The sequence below is a fragment of the Mastigoproctus giganteus genome, chromosome 10 (assembly GCF_048544385.1).
Source record: "Mastigoproctus giganteus isolate SK-2022 chromosome 10, ASM4854438v1, whole genome shotgun sequence".
NCBI lineage: Eukaryota > Metazoa > Arthropoda > Arachnida > Uropygi > Thelyphonidae > Mastigoproctus > Mastigoproctus giganteus.
The window spans coordinates 8,064,447-8,088,098 of NC_143584.1; the positions used below are offsets into that span (position 1 = coordinate 8,064,447).

The window sequence follows — 23,652 nt, forward strand, 5'->3', positions numbered from 1 at the left end:
GTAGATGCAAAATACTCATTCAGTTTGTTTGCTATCTGAGCAGGATCATCAACAGTCGAACCATCGATGTCAAGTGGACCAATCATATTCAGCCCCTTCCTTTTAGAGTTTATATAAGTAAAGAAATCCTTGCTGTTTTTCTTAGCATCTTTTGCCAAAGATTTCTCGTAATCCGCCTTTGCCTGCCGAACCTCCTTTGTGACCTGATTACAGACTAGCTTATATCTGCTACAGGCTTCTGCGTCGCCTGATAATTTATATGCATCCCATGCATTTTTCTTCTCTGTCACGAGTCTCATTAGTTCATTTGATAACCATTTAGGCCTAAACCTTGAACAATATTTCTTCATCGGTATGAAAAGTCTAGTAGCTTCCACGATTAATTCCTTGAATGCTTCCCACTTAGAATTTACTGTTTGGAACATCGTCAGTCGATCCCACTGTACAGAATTTAAAAACTGTCTGAGACCACTGTACTCCCCTTTACGGAAGCAAAAACCCTTTCCTTTACCCCTGACGGTAGTTACCTCTTTGAGTAAATCCCACTTCAGCACACTGTGATCACTGCCACCTAGTGGTTCCTTTATCTGCAAATTCTTAATACACGAATGATCACTGCTGATAACCAGATCAAGAGTATTACTTTCTCTGGTTGCCTCTCGAACATGCTGCTGCAGAAAACAATCATCCAATAAATCCACAAAAGTCTGACTAGTGTGTGAGTGACCAACCCACAAGTTCCAGTCAATATCTGGGAAGTTAAAATCCCCCATTATAAGACATTCTGATTTACTGGCCCACTCTATTTCTCTGTACAATTGTTCATTGTACTCATTCGAGTCATTAGGCCTATAACACACTCCTACTCTTATTTTTGCTTTTGCAGTGCTTATGTCACACCAAACTGACTCAACAGTGCACTGTCTATCTATATCAACTGGATGCACTTCTCTTGATTTTATGTTTTTCTTAATTAACAGCATAACACCTCCTCCCTTTCTGTCCTGTCTATCCTTTCTGTACACATTGTACTCCCCAAATTCCAGTTCTGCATTCCTTATATCTTTGTGACACCACGTCTCTGCTATCCCAACAATATCCGCCTTTGATGTCTTGACCAACACTTCAAATTCATCAAATTTATTTACTATACTTCTAGCATTGGTATACATGCAAGCATACATGCTCCTATGCCTATTCCTCGTTACCCTAACACATCCCATATACCCAACTATTCCAGGATGACTGCCATCCGTCCCTGAAACCCCCAACACCCCTCGCTCCAGGTCGCTTCTTATTCTAATAGAAGTTGTGCAAGAATCACCTTCACCTCTGCCTGCGGTTACTGTTAAACTATTAGTCTTTGTATCCCCCCAAACTAGCAGTTTTCCGACCCACCTAACACTGCCTCGATAGCATCAGCAAATATTCTTGCACCCTTTCTATTTAAGTGTATCCCATCCCTGTAGAAGCAATCTCTCCTGTTAACAAGTACAGTCCAGGCTGAAAAAAATTCTACCCCTTGAGCCTTGCACAATCTTTCCAGGGCCGAATTGATCGACAAGGCTCTCATCATATACTCCCTCCTATCGTGTCTGGGCAGAATTGCAGACACTTTTAAATTCAACCCTAATTCTCGGCTTTTTTTCAACAGTGACCTGTACTTGTTGAGTAATTCTGCCGGTCTCCTACTCTTAATATCATTAGTGCCAACGTGTACAACTATATCACCTTTTGTGCCCTTGAAAGATGATATCCGCTCTACAACGTCATCAACCTTTGCCCCTGGCAGACATACCCTGGTCCTGTTCCACCTATCCATTTTACATAGCATGTTCCCCGTTTCCCTGACAATAGAGTCACCAACAACTAATAGTTCCTGTGGGACCAGCGCATTCTGCCTTGGGGGTTGCCGCTGTGTTGCGTGATGACCAAGTGCACGCTCTGGCGTTGATGTGGGCAGCTGAGAGCTTGATGGGCCCCTCAATTTATTTCCTTCGAGGGCATCCACCCTGTCCTTCAAACTCTCATATAGGCCCATAACAACGCTGAGTTGTCGCCTGATTTCCTTACACTCCTTACATCGCGCACACACAAAGACATCCCCCATGGCAATATCATGTTCCGTTCCAGAGAGTTCGGCAAACATTTCACAAGTTGTACATTTTTTTAGGCTGTGACGCGTTGGAGAATCGCCCCCCTCAGTTCTCCCCCGAGTCACAACACTCCTGCCACTTTGTGCCCGTTGCTTTGCTGCTCTAGTTCGGGGCATGGTAGTTTAAATTAATAAAATCAATACATTAAATGTCAGTAGTATTTGAATAGAAACTATGAAATAGAAACAGTGAAGCGTATTACTATATAATTATGCGTTAGAGCTACCTAGCTACCTCAATTAAAAACTTTGAATTCCCTACAAAAACTTTGAATTCCCTATATACAAAAACAATGGCTACAAAAATCGAACAAAAATAACGGTTTTACCTATCGTAAGTAAAATCCACAAAAACTCTTTATCTAAATTAAAATAAAAAATAACCAGCGTAACTATAACTATATGACTACGTATTAAGTACAATATAAAACAACAATCATGTAAATAAAAGGCAAACACTTATCGTTTTTGCGGAGCCTGTAACTGTCAGCTGTAACTTTTAAATAGAGTCAGCGCCCTTAAATGTGCTCTTAAATGGTGATATCTGTTTTTCATATCCTTTGGCCCCTAACAGACATACCCTGATCCTATTCCACTTGTACTTTTTGCACAATATATTTCCCATTTCTCTGACAATTGAGTCTACCTGCTTCCTCTGAGACTTAAGGATCTTTACTGTGGAGGACGTCTTTGTGTTGTCTCATACTGAAACAATCTCAAGCAGTGCTGGGTTGGGCAGCTGAGCACTTGATGGGTCCTTTTGTTTTAATCCTTCCAAGGCATCAACCATATTCTTCAAGCTCTCATATAATCTCATCTGAACTCCGAGTTTGCACTAAACTTTCTCATGCTCTTTGCAATTTGTTTGTTTTGGTTTTTAGGAGCATTAGCAACTAAGGCTATATTGCTCTGGAGATATGTGGTGGTCATTCCCTGACCTTTCCGCTTCCTCCATATTTGGTGGTCACAGGCTTGAACCACAGTCTAATCAAGAAGCATGTGCTACGCACTGCTGTTCCTGCCCACCTGGCTACGGAGGCACCCTCTTTGCAATGAACACACAGAAAGGCACCTGGCTGTATTCTTTCCTGCTAGAGGCAGCTTCAGAAAAAGAGCATATGTAACACACCTGATACAGCCCTAATTTGTCAGAGAATTGCCTTTGGAATTCCCCCCCCCACCAAAAAAAAACCAAAGCATTCCCACTGATTTGAGCCCTTTGCTTTGCTGCTCTACTCTGAGACAATTTTAGCCTAAATTTAATTGATGATATTTTTAGAAGTCCTTATGTGCTGTGATGTAATGACTAGATCGCAGGTATAGCTTAGCTTAATTTTTCAGCACTCACCTCATAGTAATCCGCTTAGTTGGTTGAAATTTTGGCCATGTGCATAGTGGTTAAGAGATTCTAATAATTACAGAGATTATAAATTTAAAATCTAAGTTATGGACTTTAAAAATTTTCCTAAGAAAGGAAAGTGCACCTTCGATTCTATGGTTGTCTAATTAAAATACATTAAATTAAGTGAGATAAAAGCTAATAGCCATGCACGAGCGACTTTTGAAATCGTCTTCAGTTAGCTATAATGGGGAGGGGATAGCGTGCGAGTGTGTTATATAAGGTTGAGTTCCCGAAATGCATTTCAGTGCACGTGGAAACTTAATACGTGCTAAATTCCAAATAGTCGAGAAGTTGGCAGGAATCTTTTTGTTTAGTATGTTAAGTGATGTGTGGCACTTAAACTGCTCAGGACCAAGATATCGATGAGGAATATTACAACTTTCTGAAAGTGATAAAGCCCAAGAAACCTATAGGGAAACAGAAATCCAAAGAAGAAAAAATTAGTCAAGAAACACTTGTCATGATGAACCAAAGACGACAAATGAAGAGCAAGAAAAACACTGACAGGGAGAAAATTGAGTATACTGAGTTATGCAAAGCCATTAGAAAGAGACTCAGAGAGGACATAAGAAGATTTAACACAAGAAAAGTAGAACAAGCATTAAGGGAAAACAAAGGATTTAAATCAGCAGCCATGAGCAGTAATACAGGAAGACAAGTGATACTGAAACTGAAGAATAGCGATGGTGTACTTATAAACAGCAGAGAAGGCATAATTCAAATAGCAGAAGACTACTATAGAGAATTATACAAGGAGCGAGGGAATGATACCAGCAGTGGGGAAGATGGATTGCAAAGTAGCAACACATACGACATACCCGATATTCTTCCCGATGAGGTAGAACATGCATTGAAGAAAATGAAGAATCGGAAAGCCCCGGGGGAAGATGAAGTTACTGTAGAGTTGTTAAAATTGGAAGGAAGAGACATAACACAAAAACTGGCAAGGCTCTTCACAAAGTGCATTAGAAAAGGTGTGATGCCTAAGCAGTGGAATAATGCAATCATAGTTTTGCTGCATAAGAAAGGAGATAAATCAGGAATTGGAAATTATAGACCAATTAGCTTGTTATCCCATATCTACAAGTTGTTCACAAGGGTCATTACTAACAGATTAGAAAGAATACTTGATGAGAATCAACCGAAAGAGCAAGCTGGCTTTAGGACAGGATTCTCAACTATGGATCACCTTCACGTAATATCACAGCTAATGGAGAAAGCAAATGAATATAAAACACCATTATGCCTGGCATTTGTGGATTATGAAAAGGCATTTGACTCCATACAGCATAAGGCAATGTTTCGGGCACTGGAAAGACAAGGCATAGATACTCCATATATTATGATTTTGAAGAAAATATATGAGAGTGCTACATCCTTTATTAGACTAGACAAAGACAGTAGCAAATTTAAAATCGAGAAAGGAGTTCGACAAGGAGACACAATATCTCCGAAGCTGTTTACTGCTGCCCTTGAGGAAGCTTTCAGAAGATTAGACTGGTCGCAGAAAGGAGTCAATGTGAACGGAGAGTACCTAAACCATTTACGATTTGCAGATGACATTGTGGTCATAAGCCACGATCCCAAAGAATTAGAGGAAAATCTTAATCAGTTATGCACAGTTAGTAAGGATTTTGGACTAAAGATGAATATGGCTAAAACAAAAGTAATGATGAACAAGTATGCCACGGAAAGGGAAATAATGATTGAAGGAGCAGTAATTGAAAAGGTGGAGTCATATACTTATCTGGGACAAGTTATTAGCTGTAATAATGATAAATGGCTGGAAGTCAAGAGAAGAATAAATTTTGGATGGATAGCATTCAGGAAATATAGTCACATACTGAAGAGCAATATCCCAGTTTGTCTGAAACGTAAAATAATGAATCAATGTATACTCCCCACCATGACTTATGGAAGTGAAACCTGGGCACTCACCAAAAGAATGGAAGAGAAGCTGAGAACTACACAGCGAAGAATGGAACAAATCATATTGGGAATCAGACTGTTAGATAAGAAGAGAAACACATGGATTAGGCAGCAAACTCAAGTAAAGGACATTCTTATCAAAACTAAAGAACTAAAATGGTCTTGGGCAGGACACATAGCTCGAAGACATGATGACAGATGGACTAAGAAAATAACAGAATGGTACCCAAGAGGAGCTAGAAGAAAACCTGGAAGACAAAGGCGGAGATGGATAGATGAAATTCATGAGTTTTCGAGTAGTAAATGGATGGCCAGTGCTCAAAACAGAAGGAACTGGAAAGTTGCTGGAGAGGCCTTCATCCTGCAGTGGATTGAAAATGGCTGATGATGATGATGGCACTTAAACCACTCAATGATGAGGGCTTCGTTTTGAAGGATTTTATAACTGGAATTTAGTTTAACTATTGTGATCGCTGAATGGGTTATGATTATAAGATTGAACTTGTTGTGTTAGTTCTGTACTTGCTAAATTAGATTTAAAGCTATTAAAGTAGTAGTATGCACGCGTGTTAGAAATTTTTGATGTCCCAAATTTTGCTGTTGTACTGCCTATGTAACATACTTCACAATCTGATTGGCATCTAATCAAATATATAATGTTATTATGATCTTGTGTCCCATACTCTTATGTTGTCTTGTATGAATTGAATTTAGAACTTAATTTTTTATAAGATGTGAATATTAATTTGATATCTGTATGTTTAAAAATCTGTTGAAGTTGTCTAGTATATTATTGATGGTATGGGAGGATGATAAGGGGTTTGTGTATCTTATTCTTATTCACGTGATTATTAATTTTGCTTGGGTTATTAGTATTATTATGGACTTTGGTAATGGTTTCTTTTATTAGTTGTAATGGGTATTTCCTGTCGATGAATTTTTTTTGGTGAGGTATTGCAATTCTACGGATAGGTCTGTTTGTGTGTGACTATGTTTGATAGTGTTGTATATCTGATTGTATGGAACTGCTTTTTTGATGTATAGAGGATGGTGCGAGTGGTAATGTAAGAATTTACCTGTATGTGTGTTCTTTCTGTATATTTTAGTGCCTAAAGATGTACCTATTTTGTATATAGTGAGGTTTAGAAAATTAATTTTATTATCGGTTTCTACTTCGAGGGTAAATTTGAGTCTCTCGTGTGTTGTATTAAATGTGTTCAGTAAAGTATTGATAGTGGTTTTGTCAGCTATTAGGAGGACGTCGTCCGTGTATCTCATATATAGTTTAATCCCTGGGGGAAAGGGTTGCAGTAATCGGTATCTCTGCCTCTTTATCCGAAATCTACCTCGCTTCTATTGAAGCGAGGTAGATTTCGGATAAAGAGGCAGAGATACCGAGGCCCATGGGGAGGCCAAAAATTTGTTGTATGTTATTTTGAAATTTAAATTGTTTGGCATCAAGTAACAGTGATGTGATTTCTAAAATGTCATTAACGTTTAAGTCTGTACATTTTGTCAAAGTGTCGTCTTTAATTAATAGTTCTTTAAGAGCTAATAGCATGGTTTCGATGTGTACGTTTGTATATAGGGAGACGACGTCGAAGGACGCGAGAATATCGTTTTCAGATATGGTCATGGAAGTTATACGTTTGTGTGCCTGTTTTGTATTGTAGACTCTGAACTGAGAAAATTTCATTAAAGGTGAAATAATTTTGACGAGGAATATGGATAGATTTGCATTGTTCATTGAACTTTCTAGTCTAGAATATGGATTCAATTTCACCATTAACAGCAACCACTACCCAGTTAAAGACGCCATGATTGAAATACAAACTAAACTTGACAACCACCCAGATAAATATCGTATCATACATGAAACCAATGCTGTTTTTAACTCCCAATTAACTAGTTAACCTAATATTCACCAACAACAATTAACCCACATACAAGACACTTCATGAAAATTCCGAAAATTGTAATGCAAAATGCAGACAAAGGCGACACCATCGCAATCATGGACAAAAATACATATATAAAGAAAATGTTACACATCCCATCAGCTTCAACGACATACAGATTTGCAACACGTTTAACATTAACAAACTTAAAAATGAACTTGATGGGATCCTAAGAAGACTCAGAGCCAACAAACAATTTAATTTACACACCCTCCTGCAAATAGGTATATGCAGTAATATCTCCCAAACATTTTTGGAATAGTCAAACTCCATAAACAAGATTATCCTTTAAGACCCATTGTTTCCTATAAACAATCTGCCTATGCCAATCTATCCATATTCCTTGTCAAAATTATTTCACCTTTAATGAAATTTTCTCGTTAAAATCTGCTCATTAAAAGGTTTTAAAGGCAGATATCTACTTTTAGAAAAATATGGCATTGAGGATAAATAATTTCTTATGTGGGCTAAAAGTTTGTATAAAAATGGATGGGGAAGAAATATTGAGGATTGAAGGAAGCATTGGAAAATGCTGTCTTCAATTTCAATGGTTTATGGTTAAACTCAGAGCAAGGAAGGATCACACCTTATCCCCACTTCTTTTTATAACACTTGATCTATTTAATAAAAGAATGTGAATTAGTGAGGTAGATGTAAAAATTGGATCATTATTATATGCAGATGATATTTGCTGTTGCTTGCAAGATCCTTGGGAATCTCTAAATAATTAGATAAAGGTTGCAGACAATTCAGCACGAAAATTAGTTACACAAAAACAAGTTATGAAAATTGGAAGAGAAGAAAATTTAGTGTAGAGCAAATATCTAAAAACTGGAACAACATAAGCCTTTAAAGGAAATGTAAGATTATATTTAAAAATAAAACACAATACACAGTATCCACAAAATCTGCAATCAATGTAAACTGATTTATCTTTAAAAAATAATTAGTTTTAATTTAATTTTTATTTTTCTTTGTGATGCAGATTTATATTGCCCATATTTCAATCTGCAGCAGCAAAATCTTTGAAAAAATTTAAGGAAACAAGTTCAATTACTGATAAATCTTAGTCTGATCATCCCACAGCACCAGAATAAATAACCACGGTGAAGGTTCATGCAGCTATGTTTAAAAGTAAAATGTTTACATTGATTCCAGACTTTACAGATGCTCTGTAAGTTGTAGAATAAATAAAAGAAGTGGAGGAAGCCAGTTAAACAAATTCATTTTTTAAATGCTATTTTAATTTATTTGGCTGAGAGCTGGGGAAGAAATAAGGGACTGATCAGAAATGAGAATTTTAAGAAAACTAAATAAATCCTGCAGATGAAAGCAATGGTAAGAGCATGTTACAAATTAAAAAAATATATATTACAATCTTGAGGTATCAAATATCTAAATCTATATCCCCTCTCTGAGGTGAGAAGGGATATTGGTTATATTCACATAAAAAATGAAATGGTAGCAGACCACAAGGAGTGCAAGTTGATGGGGCGTCAATCAAGCAAGCATTAGAGGAAAGAGCTTATTTGGATTAGGACTAAAGATCAAAAAAAGAAACGGGATAGTAATAAAATAGTGAATGGAAGGCATTACATTATGTAATGCTTTCCTTTCACTTTACATTCACAATTGTGAATGATACATAACGTAATATATGATATTACAGATCAGTCAAGAACTGATTTGTACTACTATTGTGATGACCTAGACACCCACAGATTTGGATGACGATGATGACAGTGCACATAAAGATATCACCTTTATTTAAAAAAGAGCATGCATGGTTTCCAAACAAGGAAATATGCCATGTGAATGAGCAGTTTTGCAATTGGCACTATAGCAATTAAAACCATGATACAGGACAGTGTCTGTATATTTCATGTCTTCTATAAGGTAAGTTTATCTCTTTGGGGGGGGGGGGTGCAAAAGCAAAGTAAATTTTATGCCTTAAGTTGAGACCAGCACATTAGCCTACTAAAGATGGTACTAAATAAATACTCAGTCTCTGACGGAAGAGCATACTACATAATGAGGTATTTTAAAGTACAAAAATAATTTTAAAAATTTAGGTATCTAAAAAATAATTTTATTTTTGTTGCTAAATTTGTTATTACAGCCCTTAAAAGCCAAGAAAAAGTAAAACAACAAAAAAAATTGAAATTTGCTTTTGTAAAGGAGGCATCACGTTCACCCATTTTTACAGAACAATTTTCTAACCTTTCCAACTTACATGCTAAGGTTATTAATATTAGATAAACTTATAATACCTGGCACTATCATAATGAGTTTAATCTATGTTGCAATTCAAATCTATAAAATGTTTCCAAATTTACCTTTCTTCAGCTCTCTTGAGATCTTCTGCTAAGCTTTCTTTAAAACACTGAAAAGAGATTTGGTGAATGTTATAAGCCAGCAGTTTTTTTTTTAAAGAAATCAAAACTGTTATAGGCATAGTTACCATTACCATATGATGTGACATAAAAAATTAATATATTCAAAGCATGCTACAAATACTGTCATAGCCAAAATACTTATTCATTTGGGTAGATTTCTACTTTTAGAAAAATATGGCATCATGGATAGTCTCTTATGTGGCATAAAAGTTTTATAAAATGGAAAATATGCACTGAAGATTGAAAGCCAGCTTTCAGAAATCAGAATCCAAATATCTTAATAAACATCTACCTTTCTACTGGAATGTCCTAAAACAGCATTTTGAAACAGTTCTCCCAAATAATCATAACAAGAAATAATTAATGTATACCACCCAAGGCAACAGGAAAACTTTACATATTATTTAGAAATGCAATAAATTTATTTTAAGATTATTTGCTTCACTTTTATCAGTGCTTTCCATGCTTTTCTGATGTTGACACGTTATTTATGTGCCAAAAATAATCTGACACCCATACACAGAATTTTAATTATTTGACATTCCCACTATTTTTGTTCCTCATCTTTAAATTAGTGGTAAATGCAACAGCTTTCTCAACGGCCAAAAACATGTAAACAAAAGTAAGAGAGGGTAAAATGTGTAGCACTGAGCACATTATGAAAATTATGGCATACTGAATGGACCTCTCTCAAAATATAGGTGGCAGTTCATATGTTAAATTTGGGTGTAGAATTTCAATGTTTGGATGCTCAAAACATTGAAATAATGAGGTTAACAAATATAAAATTTTAGTGCCTATCTCCCAGAATGTAAGATTTTTATTCAAGTAAATAGTCTTTGGAAGAAAGAAGGATTGGTGTGGCCAGTTCACTAAATTACAGGATTAAAACAAAAATACAAATGCCCCCCCCCCCAACTGAAGTTGAAAGAGTATTTATCTGTACTGAAAAAAAAAAAAAAAAAAAAAAGTTAATTTGCACCACTTAGTACATAATCCCCAATTTATTCACAGGTCCAAAAACCTTATATTTCTATGTACTGTGACAGTTTTAATATACCATAATCATACCAGAATGTAAAGAAACACATGAAATAAACATGATTATATTTTGTAATCCGGAAAAGTCAAAGTCCATCCCTGAATGTGACTATATTGGTCCATTGTGTATTGTGTTTGTACAAGAGTGTGCACTCATAGGCCAATCTGCATGCGCTGAAAAAACCAGAATAATTCAAGGGGACAGAAACCTTACTCCCTCTGCCTGAGACTGACCAACTATAACCCCAATTGAAGAAACTTTTAGAAATTTCTCCAGTCATCAAAGGGACTTAGACCACTCCAAATGAGTGAAAAGCAGTGAAGCACTACACTGCCACAGAGGACTCACTTCCTATTAAAATAAAAACGAAACATTAAAAAGTATACTGTACATTTAATTGAACAAAGTAAGAAAAAAAATTGCAGAAATCATTTTTACCTTCAAATGTTCTTGAAATCTTCCTATATTTAAACTATGTTCTAATAAGGTAGAACTGAGATGCTGTTGGTATTCACCTTCAACTTCAGTCTACAAAAAACAAGAAAACATTTTATTATGAGCTATTCCTAAAGAGTATTAATAAAATGTTTATATATTTTTTTTCCATTCAGTGAAGGCCAATTATAAATAACTAAAATTAAAACTAAAACTCTATTCAAAAAGTTTATATACAAATTTTTCCACTGTTTTTAGTTCCTGTATATTCAGAAAATCTTTTAACCATCACTTTAAGAAAATTGTGTTCTTAAGAAATACATAATGTGACTTTGGTTTTAATAACTTAGCTTTTCCTATATTATTTGGTTTTAATAACATAGTTTTGAGCATTGCCAGCACCAGAGGTTACAGTGATTATAATGTCACTGTAAAAGGAGGCATGAATGCTACTAAGCCAGTCATGAATGGTGGGGTAAGTTTCATGTTTAATGGGGTGTTGTGTTGTATGACTGACCCCACAGCAACCATTCAGCAGCTTTCATCAGGAAAGCTTCTGTCTGGTTCCTGTCCCTGCTATTTCAATTGATGCCCCCACATGAATATAGTCTGAGAAAGAGGAAGGATACCATCACCAGTGGGCTGACTCAATCCATTCAGTCTCAAACAGATTAATCAGATTTCCTCATACATGCTTGGTCTCCAGAGGCTATAATTTGCAGAACTGAAACCTTTCATGGTAAGAGCACACTTTTTTCCTCTCACTAATCTCTCTGCACCAACTCCAACATCCACATCCTTCCTAAAATTAGGCTTCCAGACCTGTATGCAATACTCCAGATGTGGCATAACCAATGCCTTACACAATGTGATAATCATCTCCTAATCCCTGCTAACAAACTTCCAATATATTACTGACAAAATCACACAAGCTGTCCTGATTAGCAGTACCTTACATTTGTCAATGTTAAATTTCAACTACCACTTCTCAATCTATTTGCCTAATCTTTATATATATTTTTTACAGTGGCATACCTTGATACAGTCATTAACCACCTTACCTTTGTGTCATCTGCAAACTTTGATATTAAGCTTGATATGCCTTCATCAATATTGTTAATAAATACAGAAAACAACAATAGGCCCAGCATTGAACTCTGGGGTACTCTAGTAATAACATTTGTCCAAGAAGAGCAGTACCCATTATTAATCACTCTCTGTCTTCTCCCATTACCAAAACAGTAACTTGCCACATTACCAAAACAGTAACTTGCCCTTCATGCCACACTGCTGCAATTTGTACAGAAATCTTTTATGGGCAACAGTATCAAAAGCTTTTCTGAAATCTAAGTATGTCAAAATTAATTTTGCATCCAGTTACTTTGCTATTGCATCTCAATACCAATCATATTGGTTAGACAGGATAACCCCTTAACAAATCAATGCTGTGACTACAGTATAATTGCATTCTCACTGTGTGATCCTACATTACTTCTTCAACCAGTGAGTTCATTATTATTTTTTCGGGAAGAGAAGTCAGTCTAACAGGTTTGTAATCACTCATGTCACCCTTTTATCCCCTTTGTGCATTGGGGACACATTTGTGCAGCTCCAGTCCGTAGGCATCTTCCCTAAATCCATGATACTATGACTAAAGGTTTGCTTACCTTCCTTAATATAATTAGACAGACCCTATTCAGATGCCTTTTTTTTTAATGTTTAGTTTCAACAATTTCTCTTTCACTTTCCTCTCAATTTATCACAATTATTTAGCCCCTTGTTAGAATTTGATGCAGTTCTGGCATCTGAACAGATGCAAAATACCTATTCAGTTTGTCAGCAACCTGAGCAGAACAATCAACAGTTAAACCGTTCGTGTCTAATGGACCAATGTGATTCATCCCCTTCCTTTTGGTTTTTACCTAGGTAAAGAAGTTGTTGATAACATCAGTTGGTTCCACTGCATTAAAAAAAAAAAAAAAAAAATTTCTCCCTTTTGTTTTACTTTTCCCACTTTGTCTTTTAGACCTTAATCAGGTTCCCTTTAAAGGTATCTAGTTACGATGCTCTGTAGACCACATGTTCAAAGTCTTTCCTCATATGGATACCCTTTTGCCTATCTTTTCAAGAAGCTTGATAACTTTTTTTTTTAGGTGTGATCTCCATACTTGGATAGCATTCCGAATTTGGCCTTACAATTGCCTTATACAGTGGGATTATGACTTCCCTATCTCAACAAGCAATTGTTTGATAAATCATTGATAGGACACAATGGGTTTCCTTGCCATCTGTCTGCACCGTATGGAGAACTTCATCATACTTATATTGTAATCTTGTCCCCCCCACCCAAATTCTGTTCATCTACTTTTTTAAATTCAACTCCACTAAGTATATAAGTTATTTTGGAGTTGCTATTTGCCAAGTGTAAGACTACATTTTGTTGCATTAAAAACAGCCGCCTTCACTGACCATCCCTGGAGCTTATCTAAGTCATCTGCAGCACTCCTTTGCATTGATCATTAGCTGACTCTCCTGAACTAGACATCATCTGCTGTATCCTTTTCTTGATACCACCTATAAAAAAATCAAGAACAATAGTAGTCCATTACCAATCCATCAAATATCACTGCTTCCTACCCTGTAGTACACGTTTCAGCATATACAGCAACCTCTCATGTGGAACTGATTCGAATGCTTTGCTAAAATAAAGTCAATTATTTCCTACATCAAGTTCATGACTGACTGTCAAAACAGGTTTTCACTTTACAAAACCATGCTGTTTCCTTCAGAATTCTAATTCTATCCAGTTGACTCTGTACTGTACTTTTGATCACTACCTCTATGATTTCCCCTACCAATGAAATTGGTAGGGGAAATCATAGAGGTAGTGATCAAAATGATGAATGGTTGTTCGGTCAACTTCAGTGGTAGAGAAAATGACGAAACTCATGCTTCGCTCCAATACATAAAAAAGGTTCTTAGAACTACCTTTATGTAATGGAGGGAAGCAAGATACACAGTTTCAAATTTTGCATGCTGTGAAGCAAGCTAAATTTGAAATAAATTATGAAATAAACCTGAAAATGTATCAAATACATAAAATATGATTTTTAATATTTTTTTATATAATAAACATAAATACATGCAAATGTGAATGTTTGAAATTTCACACTTAGCTATCTTTTAAACTGGAAAATGAAAGAATTCTCTTCCATTTTCCAGTTTAAAAGATAGCATCATTCAAGCAACTGATGTTTCCTCTTTAATGTCTAAAACTTTTCTTTTTTTTTTTTTTTTTCTATTTTGCAATTTTCAAGAAAATTAATATTTCATTTATTTTTTTTTAAATAAAAAGTGTAAAAACTGTTTTTAAAATTTTTAATTTTTTATCAAAACTTAAAAAAGTACACAGAATAAGTAATGTAATCTGTTCACAAAAGATAGAATACTGCCATTGTTTAAGTAGAATAACCCCCCCCCCACACACACACCGTGCATTTTCCAGGAGACCCATCACCATATTTTGGGCATGACCACCACTGGGTTAAGATAAGGTAACTATGACTATACTGAATTAAATATATCATATTTGTATGTTGCATGTATTCTAACGTAGTTTTAGCATTAGCATCAGCAGTGATAAATGATGCAAGAAATTAGATTAGATTAAATTAGATCAGTGTTCAACATATTCATGGAACACTTACAAAACACAAGTTTAGCAGGAGCCAAAAAACTGTTTGCTAATATTTTATTAGCGAACAGCGAACTGTTCATCAAGAGCATCTTTATTTCAAACACATGTAAAGCCGAATGCAAATAACTGTCATCATACTTTCGTTTTGGTCTTTTATTAGGTGGTTCCTGTTTTTTCACTTCAGATTTTTGGGGAACAAAAGGCTGCAATTGTTCATCCTCACTTTGAAGTGTGACAATATTGTGTTCGTTTTCATTGAGCAAGTTGCACTACTAGAAGTACTTTGCTTCTCATTTTAAAGTTCCTTTTTTTCTATGGTCACATATTTTAGTAATAATATTTCGAAATACTAATAATTATCAAAACAAATTTATACAAGGAAGTGAGTTTAGTTATGATATCGGTTCGCTTCTGCTTCTCCTTCAACCCATGTACTCCTGGCTAAATCACATACAATTGGCATATTAGATCACTATATTGCTACTTTTTCATAGGTGTCATTATCTCTACGCATACCTCTCCATGCAAAGCCCGCCAAAATAGTGTTCCACAGTCTATTTGATTATTAGTCTATGCCAGTATATTAACCAAAAAAAAAAAAAAAAAAATTATGTTAAATATTATAATGATACAAAAGTGGTGTACGCTACAAATATGCAAAATTTATTTATTTTAATTTTTTAATTATTAATTATGATTTTGCGTGGAACACAGTTTGAGAAACGCTGGATTAGATTATGATTTTATTGGTACATTAGCAATAAAGGCTATTATGCACCAAGACAAGATGCAAGAAAGCAAGCTTACACAGCATTAGACAAAAAAAAAAAAAAAAACTGCTACACCTCCCATATCACCTATTCATTCTCTCTAATAATTTGTCCAGTTCTTCCTTGAATTTATTTAACCTATCAAATTCCACAACAGATGGACGTTTGTTCCAATAATCAATCACCCATTGGCTAAAGGTAAATCTTTTCTGCAACCATCCTTGCTCAATTGAATTTGAACCCCTTCTCATGTGTGTTTAGTCTGATCAAGAGAAAGATACCCACATCAGCATTGAGCTTGCTCAATCCATTCAAACCACCATTAAACACCTCAGTCAGATCACCTCACAGGTACCTAATCTCCAGATCCTGCAATTTGCAGAACAGAAACCTTTCTTTGTAAGAACACCCTTTTGTTCCACTCGCCAATTTCATTGCCCTTCTCTGTACTCGTTGCACAGCTCCACATCCTTCCAAAAATGAAGCCTCCAGACCTGTATGCAGTACTCAAGATGTGGCCTGACTCTTGCCTTATAAAAAGGAACAATCACCTCTGTATCCCTGCTAGCAAAATTCCTGTATATCACTGACAAAACACCATGAGTTGTCCTGTCTGCATTGCTCAGAGAACTTCATATCCGACTGCACATTTACCCCAGGTCAATTACCAACTGCACAATTACAAGGTCTTTCTAATTTTCCACTACCCTGAGCGTAGTACCACACAGTTGGTATGTTACTCTAGGGTTACTGCTACCACTATGCAGTACTTTGCATTTATCAATTCAACTGCCATTTCTCAGCCCATCTGCCCAAATTTTCTAGATCCTGTTGCAGTAGCAGACTCATTAAGCACCTGCCAACCTTTGTATCATTTGCAAACTTGGACATTAGGGCTGATATGCCTTCATCAACATCACTGATAAATATAGAAGAAACAATGGGCCCAACACCAAACCTTGAGGGGGCTCCACTAATAATTTTAGTTCATGAAGAGCAATGTTCGTTGATGAAGGCATATCAGCCCCAATGTCCAAGTTTATGGACGTTAGGGCTGATATGCCTAATGTGTAACAGTATTGAAATCTTTCCAGAAATCCATGTACAGGTAAACCTCAATATATGTGGATAATTCATGCAACGTGTGTACCGTATATCTCGAAACCATATATATCGAAGTTAAAAACCAATGAGGAAAATTCTAATTCATCCACGATATTCTGGAACATTTGTTAGAAGACTTAATTTAGGCCTTTAAAATACGTTTTAACTGTGTACATAGATAGAAATATAAAGAATAATGAAAAGCAAGTAAGCTAAAAAAAAAGTTTATTAAAGAAATGAGTGAAAAATGGATATGCTACTTTCTAGAAAAATATTTTTCAGTTGTCATTTAAATAGCTGTAGCCTTCTTTTTCTCTTCATAAAATTTTTTGATAGCAGCTAATTCTGTTTTCTAGGGTTCAGCGAACTAGCATGCTTCTTTTCACATTCAGACTTAAATCCATAATTTGTTGTTTAACAGTTTCCAAATTTCAAAACATCTGCTCGAGTCCCTTTAATGAAATTTCCTTAGAGACACGCTCCTCTCCTTCAGTCACAATTTTTTGTTTCTCGTTGTAGGCATGCTATTGCTCTAATTCTATAAGATCCGTGGCTGTGAATGCAAATCTAGGCACACTCTGACATTAGAGGAATCAACATCTTCAAAAACCAAGATCCTTTCCAATTACGGTAATTTCTTCAATTACAGCATCAACTTTTTGGGCGTCTTTTTTTTTTTTTGCATTGTTAATTTTTTGTTTCATAATCGGCTGCATTATTCGAAATTTTAGGGGACATATATAGAGGAATGGTATAAATGTTTGTAACCATATTAATTGAAACTCGCATTGACTGAAAACGCATATATCAAAATTATTTTTTTGCATCCTTTGCAACAGCATCATAGTAACCAATCAAACTGGTCAAACAAAGATTTCCCCTTAACAAACACATGCTGTGTTTGAAATATAATTGCGGCTTTGTCTAGATGATTCTGCATTACTTCTTTTATCAGTGATTCCATTATTTTCCCCTAGAACAGAAGTTAAATTAACAGGTCTGTAATTACTCAATGTTACCCTCTGATCCCCCTTCGTGAATTGGGGATACAATTTGCACATCTCCAGTCTGCAGGAACCTCCCCTAAATTCAAGGATGCCCTCATAATTTTGGCAAAGGGTTTGCTTACTTCCTTTGCTGTCTCCTTTAATATAACTGGATAGATCACATCCATCTTAAGTGCCTTTCTTATATTTAACTTCAACAATTTCTTTTCCACTCAGTTGGTATGTTACTATTTGTTGTTTACAAACTCATTTAGTTCCCTATTAGAGTTTTATAAACTTCTGGCATCCCCTTCCCTAAATAATTTCTCTTGTGTGAATGTAGATGCAAAATACCCATTCAGTTTGTCAGCAACTTTGGCAGGATCACCAATAGTCAAACCATCGATATTGAGTGGACCAATCTGATTCATCCCATTCCTTCTAGTGTTTACATAAGTAAAGAAGTCTTTGCTGATTTTCTTGGCATCTTTCGCCAAAGAATTCTCATAATCTGCCTTCTCTTGACTGACCTTTATGACTTGATTAGACTAGTTTATATCTACCATACGCTTCTGTGTTGCTCTCGATAATTTATATGCATTCCTTGCACTTTTCTTCTCTGCCAGAAGTTATCAGTTCATGTGACGTCCATTTTGGCCTATACCTTGAACAGTATTTCTTAGTTGGTATGAAAAGCCTAGTCGCTGATATGATTAATTCCTTGAATGCTTTCCATTTAGAATTTGCTAATGGTAACATCATCAGTTAATTCCGCTGTATAGAATTTAAAAACTGTCTGAGACCACTGTAGTCAATTTTATGAAAGCAAAAATGCTTCCCTCTACCCTTGATGGTAGTTACATCTTTAAGTAAATCCAAAATCAATACTCTGCAATCACTGCCACCTAGTGATTCTTTTATCTGCAGATTCTTAATGCATGAATAATCACTGCTGATAATCAGATCAAGAGTATTACTCCCTTCTTCTTGCCTTGCTAACATGCTGTTGTAGAAGACAGTCATCTCATAAATCCACAAAAGGGGCTTATATATGAGTGACCAACCCACACATTCCAGTCAATATCTGAAAAGTTAAAATTTCCTATTATAAAGATATTCTGATTTACTGGCTCATCTATTTCTCTATTTCTATTCCTCCCATATGTTTTCACAAACACATGGGAGGAAAACATAAATTTCTGGGAGAAATACCATAAGACATTTCTCCCAGAAATTTGCATTTACCACAGCCCAATACCAGCTAGCTACAGTTCTGAGTGAAAGAAGTCTTCATTGGTGGTGGCAATTATTGATACAACATTCAAACAACCACATACAACTCTTGAAACTATTAAGATCCACTCTACAACTCTTATGGCTGCTGGTGATATTTGTGGTGTTTCCTTGACATTTTTTATGGATACATCTATTTTGCATTCTGTTGATCTTGATATCCTTGACTAGTGTCAGAAGTATAGAGGTTGCATAAGTTTGAATTAAAATTGTCTTTAAATCTATACTAATGACTGTGTACCATTATGCACCTACCTGTCTTATAAAGATATCTCTTTCAGTTGCTGCTTTGTCAGCCTGCAATGAAAAGCAAGAATTAATTTATCTGTATAATACAAATATTTATAATAACTTTCAACTACAAAAACTACAGAAGTTATTTAAAAAAGAACAGCAGTTTATTTTTAGTCAAAGTTTAGTGATTAAAAAGCATTTATTTTATTTCAAATCAATAATAAACTATTTGCTAACAATGCTTTATAGTCAATTTTAAAATTGTCATATATGGCACAATAGCTTACTCATAAAATAGTATCTCCCTAAAAAAAGACTGTACCAAGTCTGAACAGAATTCTGAAGGAATAAAACCTTCATAAAGCTACAGATCTCATAAACTGGTTAGTATAAACTGGTTCTCATAAACTGGTTATTTCTCATAAACTGGCTCTCATAAACTGGTTATTTCTCATAAACTGGTTAGTATAACTAGTTTATGAGAAATAAGAAGCAAATCAGGTTCCAGTTTGCACAATGCTTTCTATAAGTGTAATTGTGATTTTATTATATTCATGTGATAGTCTTCTTTCTCACAGATAAATTCCCACTGTGTCATTTTTTTTTTTTTTTTTTGAAAAAATTAAATTAGTGGGGGGGGGGGGAAATCAGATAACTGAAATTTCAGACAGCTAGAATTCTACTATATTCTATTGTGTGGGAGTTTAACTTACTTATTGTAATATTTCATATATAATAAAATACTTCATATATAATAAAATTCACTGATAACAGTTCATGTGGTTTAATTAGTGATATTCATATTTCATGTTAATTCATTATAAACAACCATGAAATTTTTATTCAACACATTAGTCACATAAAGAAATTTAAAAACCAAACCTCTAATTTTTGTCCTTAAATTCTGGGTATCCTCTTGGGCCATTGGTCAACATTTTCCTGGGGAACAACTCAGTCACACTGTCTACTGGAAAGTGTGACTAACTTTCAGATACAAACAGCTCCAATGGGAATTAGTAGCTCATGTACTGCACTGAATTTTTTTTATCAATAGCCCAAGGGAATGATACATAAAAATAAAAGTTAAATTCTGAAGGCAGGCATCTCCTAGTGGCAGTGTACTTGAAGAATGCATTTTGGTGGGTAATATGACTTAAGCTTCCTAGCCATATAATGCTACAGAAATGAGAGCTTGTAATCAAGAAAGTTAAGCATTGTAAACACATCCACAAATTAAATAAGGAGAATACCAAGCATTTAGAAGGCAATACTTTCCATTACTGAACAGGAGGCTACACCACTGGGAGCACTGTTGCCTAGTCTAGTGTGGTTGCTGTGTTCCTTCATGTGAAATTTTAATTTTTGATGATTGTCCTGTATTCTAAATATAGTTCTCATTGTCACTATCCAGAGCTCTTATGCCAAGTGAGTGTACAAGCCTTTATGATTATATAAATCAGCCCTTCTTGGCTATCACCCTTCCATTCATTATTTTCCTCCTGTTAGATTTCCAGCCCTAGCCAGAATAAGTCGTTTTTCTTCCACTAGAAGAAAGAGGACTTCTTTTTAAACATGGTTTGCTTTACGCCACCAATCTTTCTTCTTCAGAAAAGAAGAATAAATGATGCCTCTAGGCCCATTATCATTCATTTTTGTTTTAAATATCTGTTTGGCTAATCTCCTTTCTCTCATCCATTTTGTGTATCCTAATTTGGCTTAAGTTTCGCTCACATACCTCTTTGACTGGATATTTGTTACTCTATGTTTTCTAATTTTCTCATCTGTAATTTTTATGCTGCTTCTTCCATTTAATTTCCTTAAAAACTCTCATTTATGAAAATTCTAGTTTTTTATCACTTTCTTTATTTCTTATAAAGCTCTCAGCTCCAATGGTTAAAATAGGATTTAAAACTGTTTTATTTATTTTTTTTTTTCTTTTGACTAATTTCTTTTTTGCTCCAAATGAATTGGTTTAATGCCTTACTAAACTTCCTGTTTTACTTATTTTGTTGTTTACGTATCTAAGTTTTCATTTTCATTAAAAACTTGTTTCCATTTTTGATTATTTAAATTTTCTTTGTCTTTTCCAACTTTAACTTTCATAACAAAGTGTTGTTTTTGTATAATTAATTATTTTTCATGCCAAATTCTCCCCAATCATCTAATTTATTCGAAACTATTTCATGATCCTGCCATCTACTATTTAACAGTATGATATCATCTGCATATACTAGAGATCCAGTTTTCACACCTCCCACACTAAATTTTGCCAGCAACTTATTCCTTTTATTAAATGGTCTGTGAAAATTTTAAAAAGCAGCAATAAGGTCTGCCTCATTTCCAGCTAAACTACAGAACATCTTAGTATTAGCCACATGGTGCATGTAAGCCCAAGGCTTTTTACTGCATCAGCAAAAAACAAAAATTAACATATAAATAAAATAAACTATCCTGATTATACATATACCTATCCAGCTGACCTTTGAAGTTCTCAAAGGTCAGCTGTATAAGTATGTGTGTGAGCAAGCTATCAGCCTCAACAACCTATGGAATTATTCCGGTAGTTAATAACTTCATGAGGATTTGAAGGGAGCATTTTCCAATGCTTCCTTCACTATAGGTTTTCCTTTTTTATTCCCGTTAAAAGATTATTTTTAATGCCATACTTTTGTGAAATTGGTCACATGATTTTTCAAGATCAACAAATCCTAAAATACAAATTTTTGTGTTCCAATGATTTAGTCTATGATTTGTCTCAGTGCAATTAACTGATCCTGCCTTTTCCTGTGCAGCCTAAAGGCCAACTGTTCTTCCTCAAGGTTAAAATCAACACCCTTCTAACACTTTCTTCCCTATGATACTTCGCAGATTTTAGCAGGTACATTAAGGAGTGAAATTCTTCTGCTATTTCCACTCATTTTTATTTCCCTTTTTGCATATGTCGGTACAATTAATGGCTTGGTACAATCTTTTGGAAATTGCCTACAACCAATCAATCTCACTGGATACTGTGATGCAGTAACAAAGAAACTGGATGCAAACAATAATTTTGACATCATATACTTAAGATTTCAGAAAAGCTTTTGATACCATTACACATAAAAGACTGCTGTATAAATCAGAGCAGTGTAGCACTAATGATAAGTTACTGCTATAAATAAAGGGATGGTTGAGTGGAAGAAGACTGAGAGTGGTTATTAATGGATACTGCTTTTTGTGGACTAATGTTATTAGTGGACTCTCCAGGGTTCAGTACTGGGTTCGTTGTTTTCTATATTTATTAATGATAGTAATGGAGACATATCAGGCTTAAAGTTTGCAGAGGTTGGCAAGGTAGTTAATCACAGTAATCAGGGAATGCTACAAGATCTAAACAAATTAGGCATATGGGCTGAGAAGTGGCAATTGAATTTAACATTAACAAATGGAAGGTATTTCGTACATGTAGCAGTAATTGCAGATCAATATACCAGCTGTATGGTACCATGTTTAGACAGTGGAAAATGAAAAAGACTTGGGGGTAATTGTGCAGTTAGATATAAAGTTCTCTGAGCAGTGAAGACAGGCTGCCAGAACAGTTCATGGGGTTTTGTCAATGATACACGGAAATTTTATCAGCGGGGACAACAAGGTCATTATCTCACCTTGAGTACTGCATACAGGGCTGAATGCATCCTTTTAAGAAGGACATGGATCTCTTGGAATAGAGGCAGAGAACAGCAACAACATTAGCAAGTGTAGCAAAAGAGTGCTCATACAGGAAAGTATGAGCAATTCTTTTACATACATTGCAAATTGTAGCGTCAGGAGACTAGGCACATAAAAGACTGCTGTACAAATCTGATCTTACTCAATACAATTCAAGGCCTTAAACACCTCAATCACATCTCCTCATAGAGGAGATGTGATTAAGGTGTTTAAGGCCTTGAATGTATTGAGTATCAATACTGATGGAATCCATTGGATGTGCAGAAATTTACCTTCAGCCAGATAAAGGTTAATTGTCAGAATAAACTCCCATCTGGTGTAGTGAAGGTGGGTAGTTCAAATAAATTCAAGGAAGAACCAGAATTTTTTTTTTTTTTTTTGCTAATGCTGTATAGCTTGCTTTCTTGCATCATTTTCCACTACCACTACAATTAATGCCTTGATGCAAGCTTCTGGAATCTGTCCATTGGAAAACAATCTCTAGATAATGTGATATAACTATAGATACATTGTTTTTCCCTCCAGCTTTCAGCATCTCAGATG

At 35.2% G+C, this 23,652-nt stretch overlaps 1 protein-coding gene across 1 annotated transcript in view; it reads right to left on the reverse strand.

Annotated features, from left to right (window-relative positions):
- The window catches only part of LOC150078667 (centrosomal protein of 89 kDa-like), a 124,616-nt gene that overhangs the window by 40,148 nt on the left and 60,816 nt on the right, over positions 1-23,652 (reverse strand). Inside the window, exons 6-8 of the mRNA XM_090383612.1 lie at positions 19,423-19,464; positions 11,321-11,410; positions 9,781-9,827 (exon numbers count right to left, since the gene is read on the reverse strand). Coding sequence (XP_090239738.1) covers positions 9,781-9,827; positions 11,321-11,410; positions 19,423-19,464 — 179 coding nt within the window. The remainder of the gene's footprint in view (positions 1-9,780; positions 9,828-11,320; positions 11,411-19,422; positions 19,465-23,652) is intronic.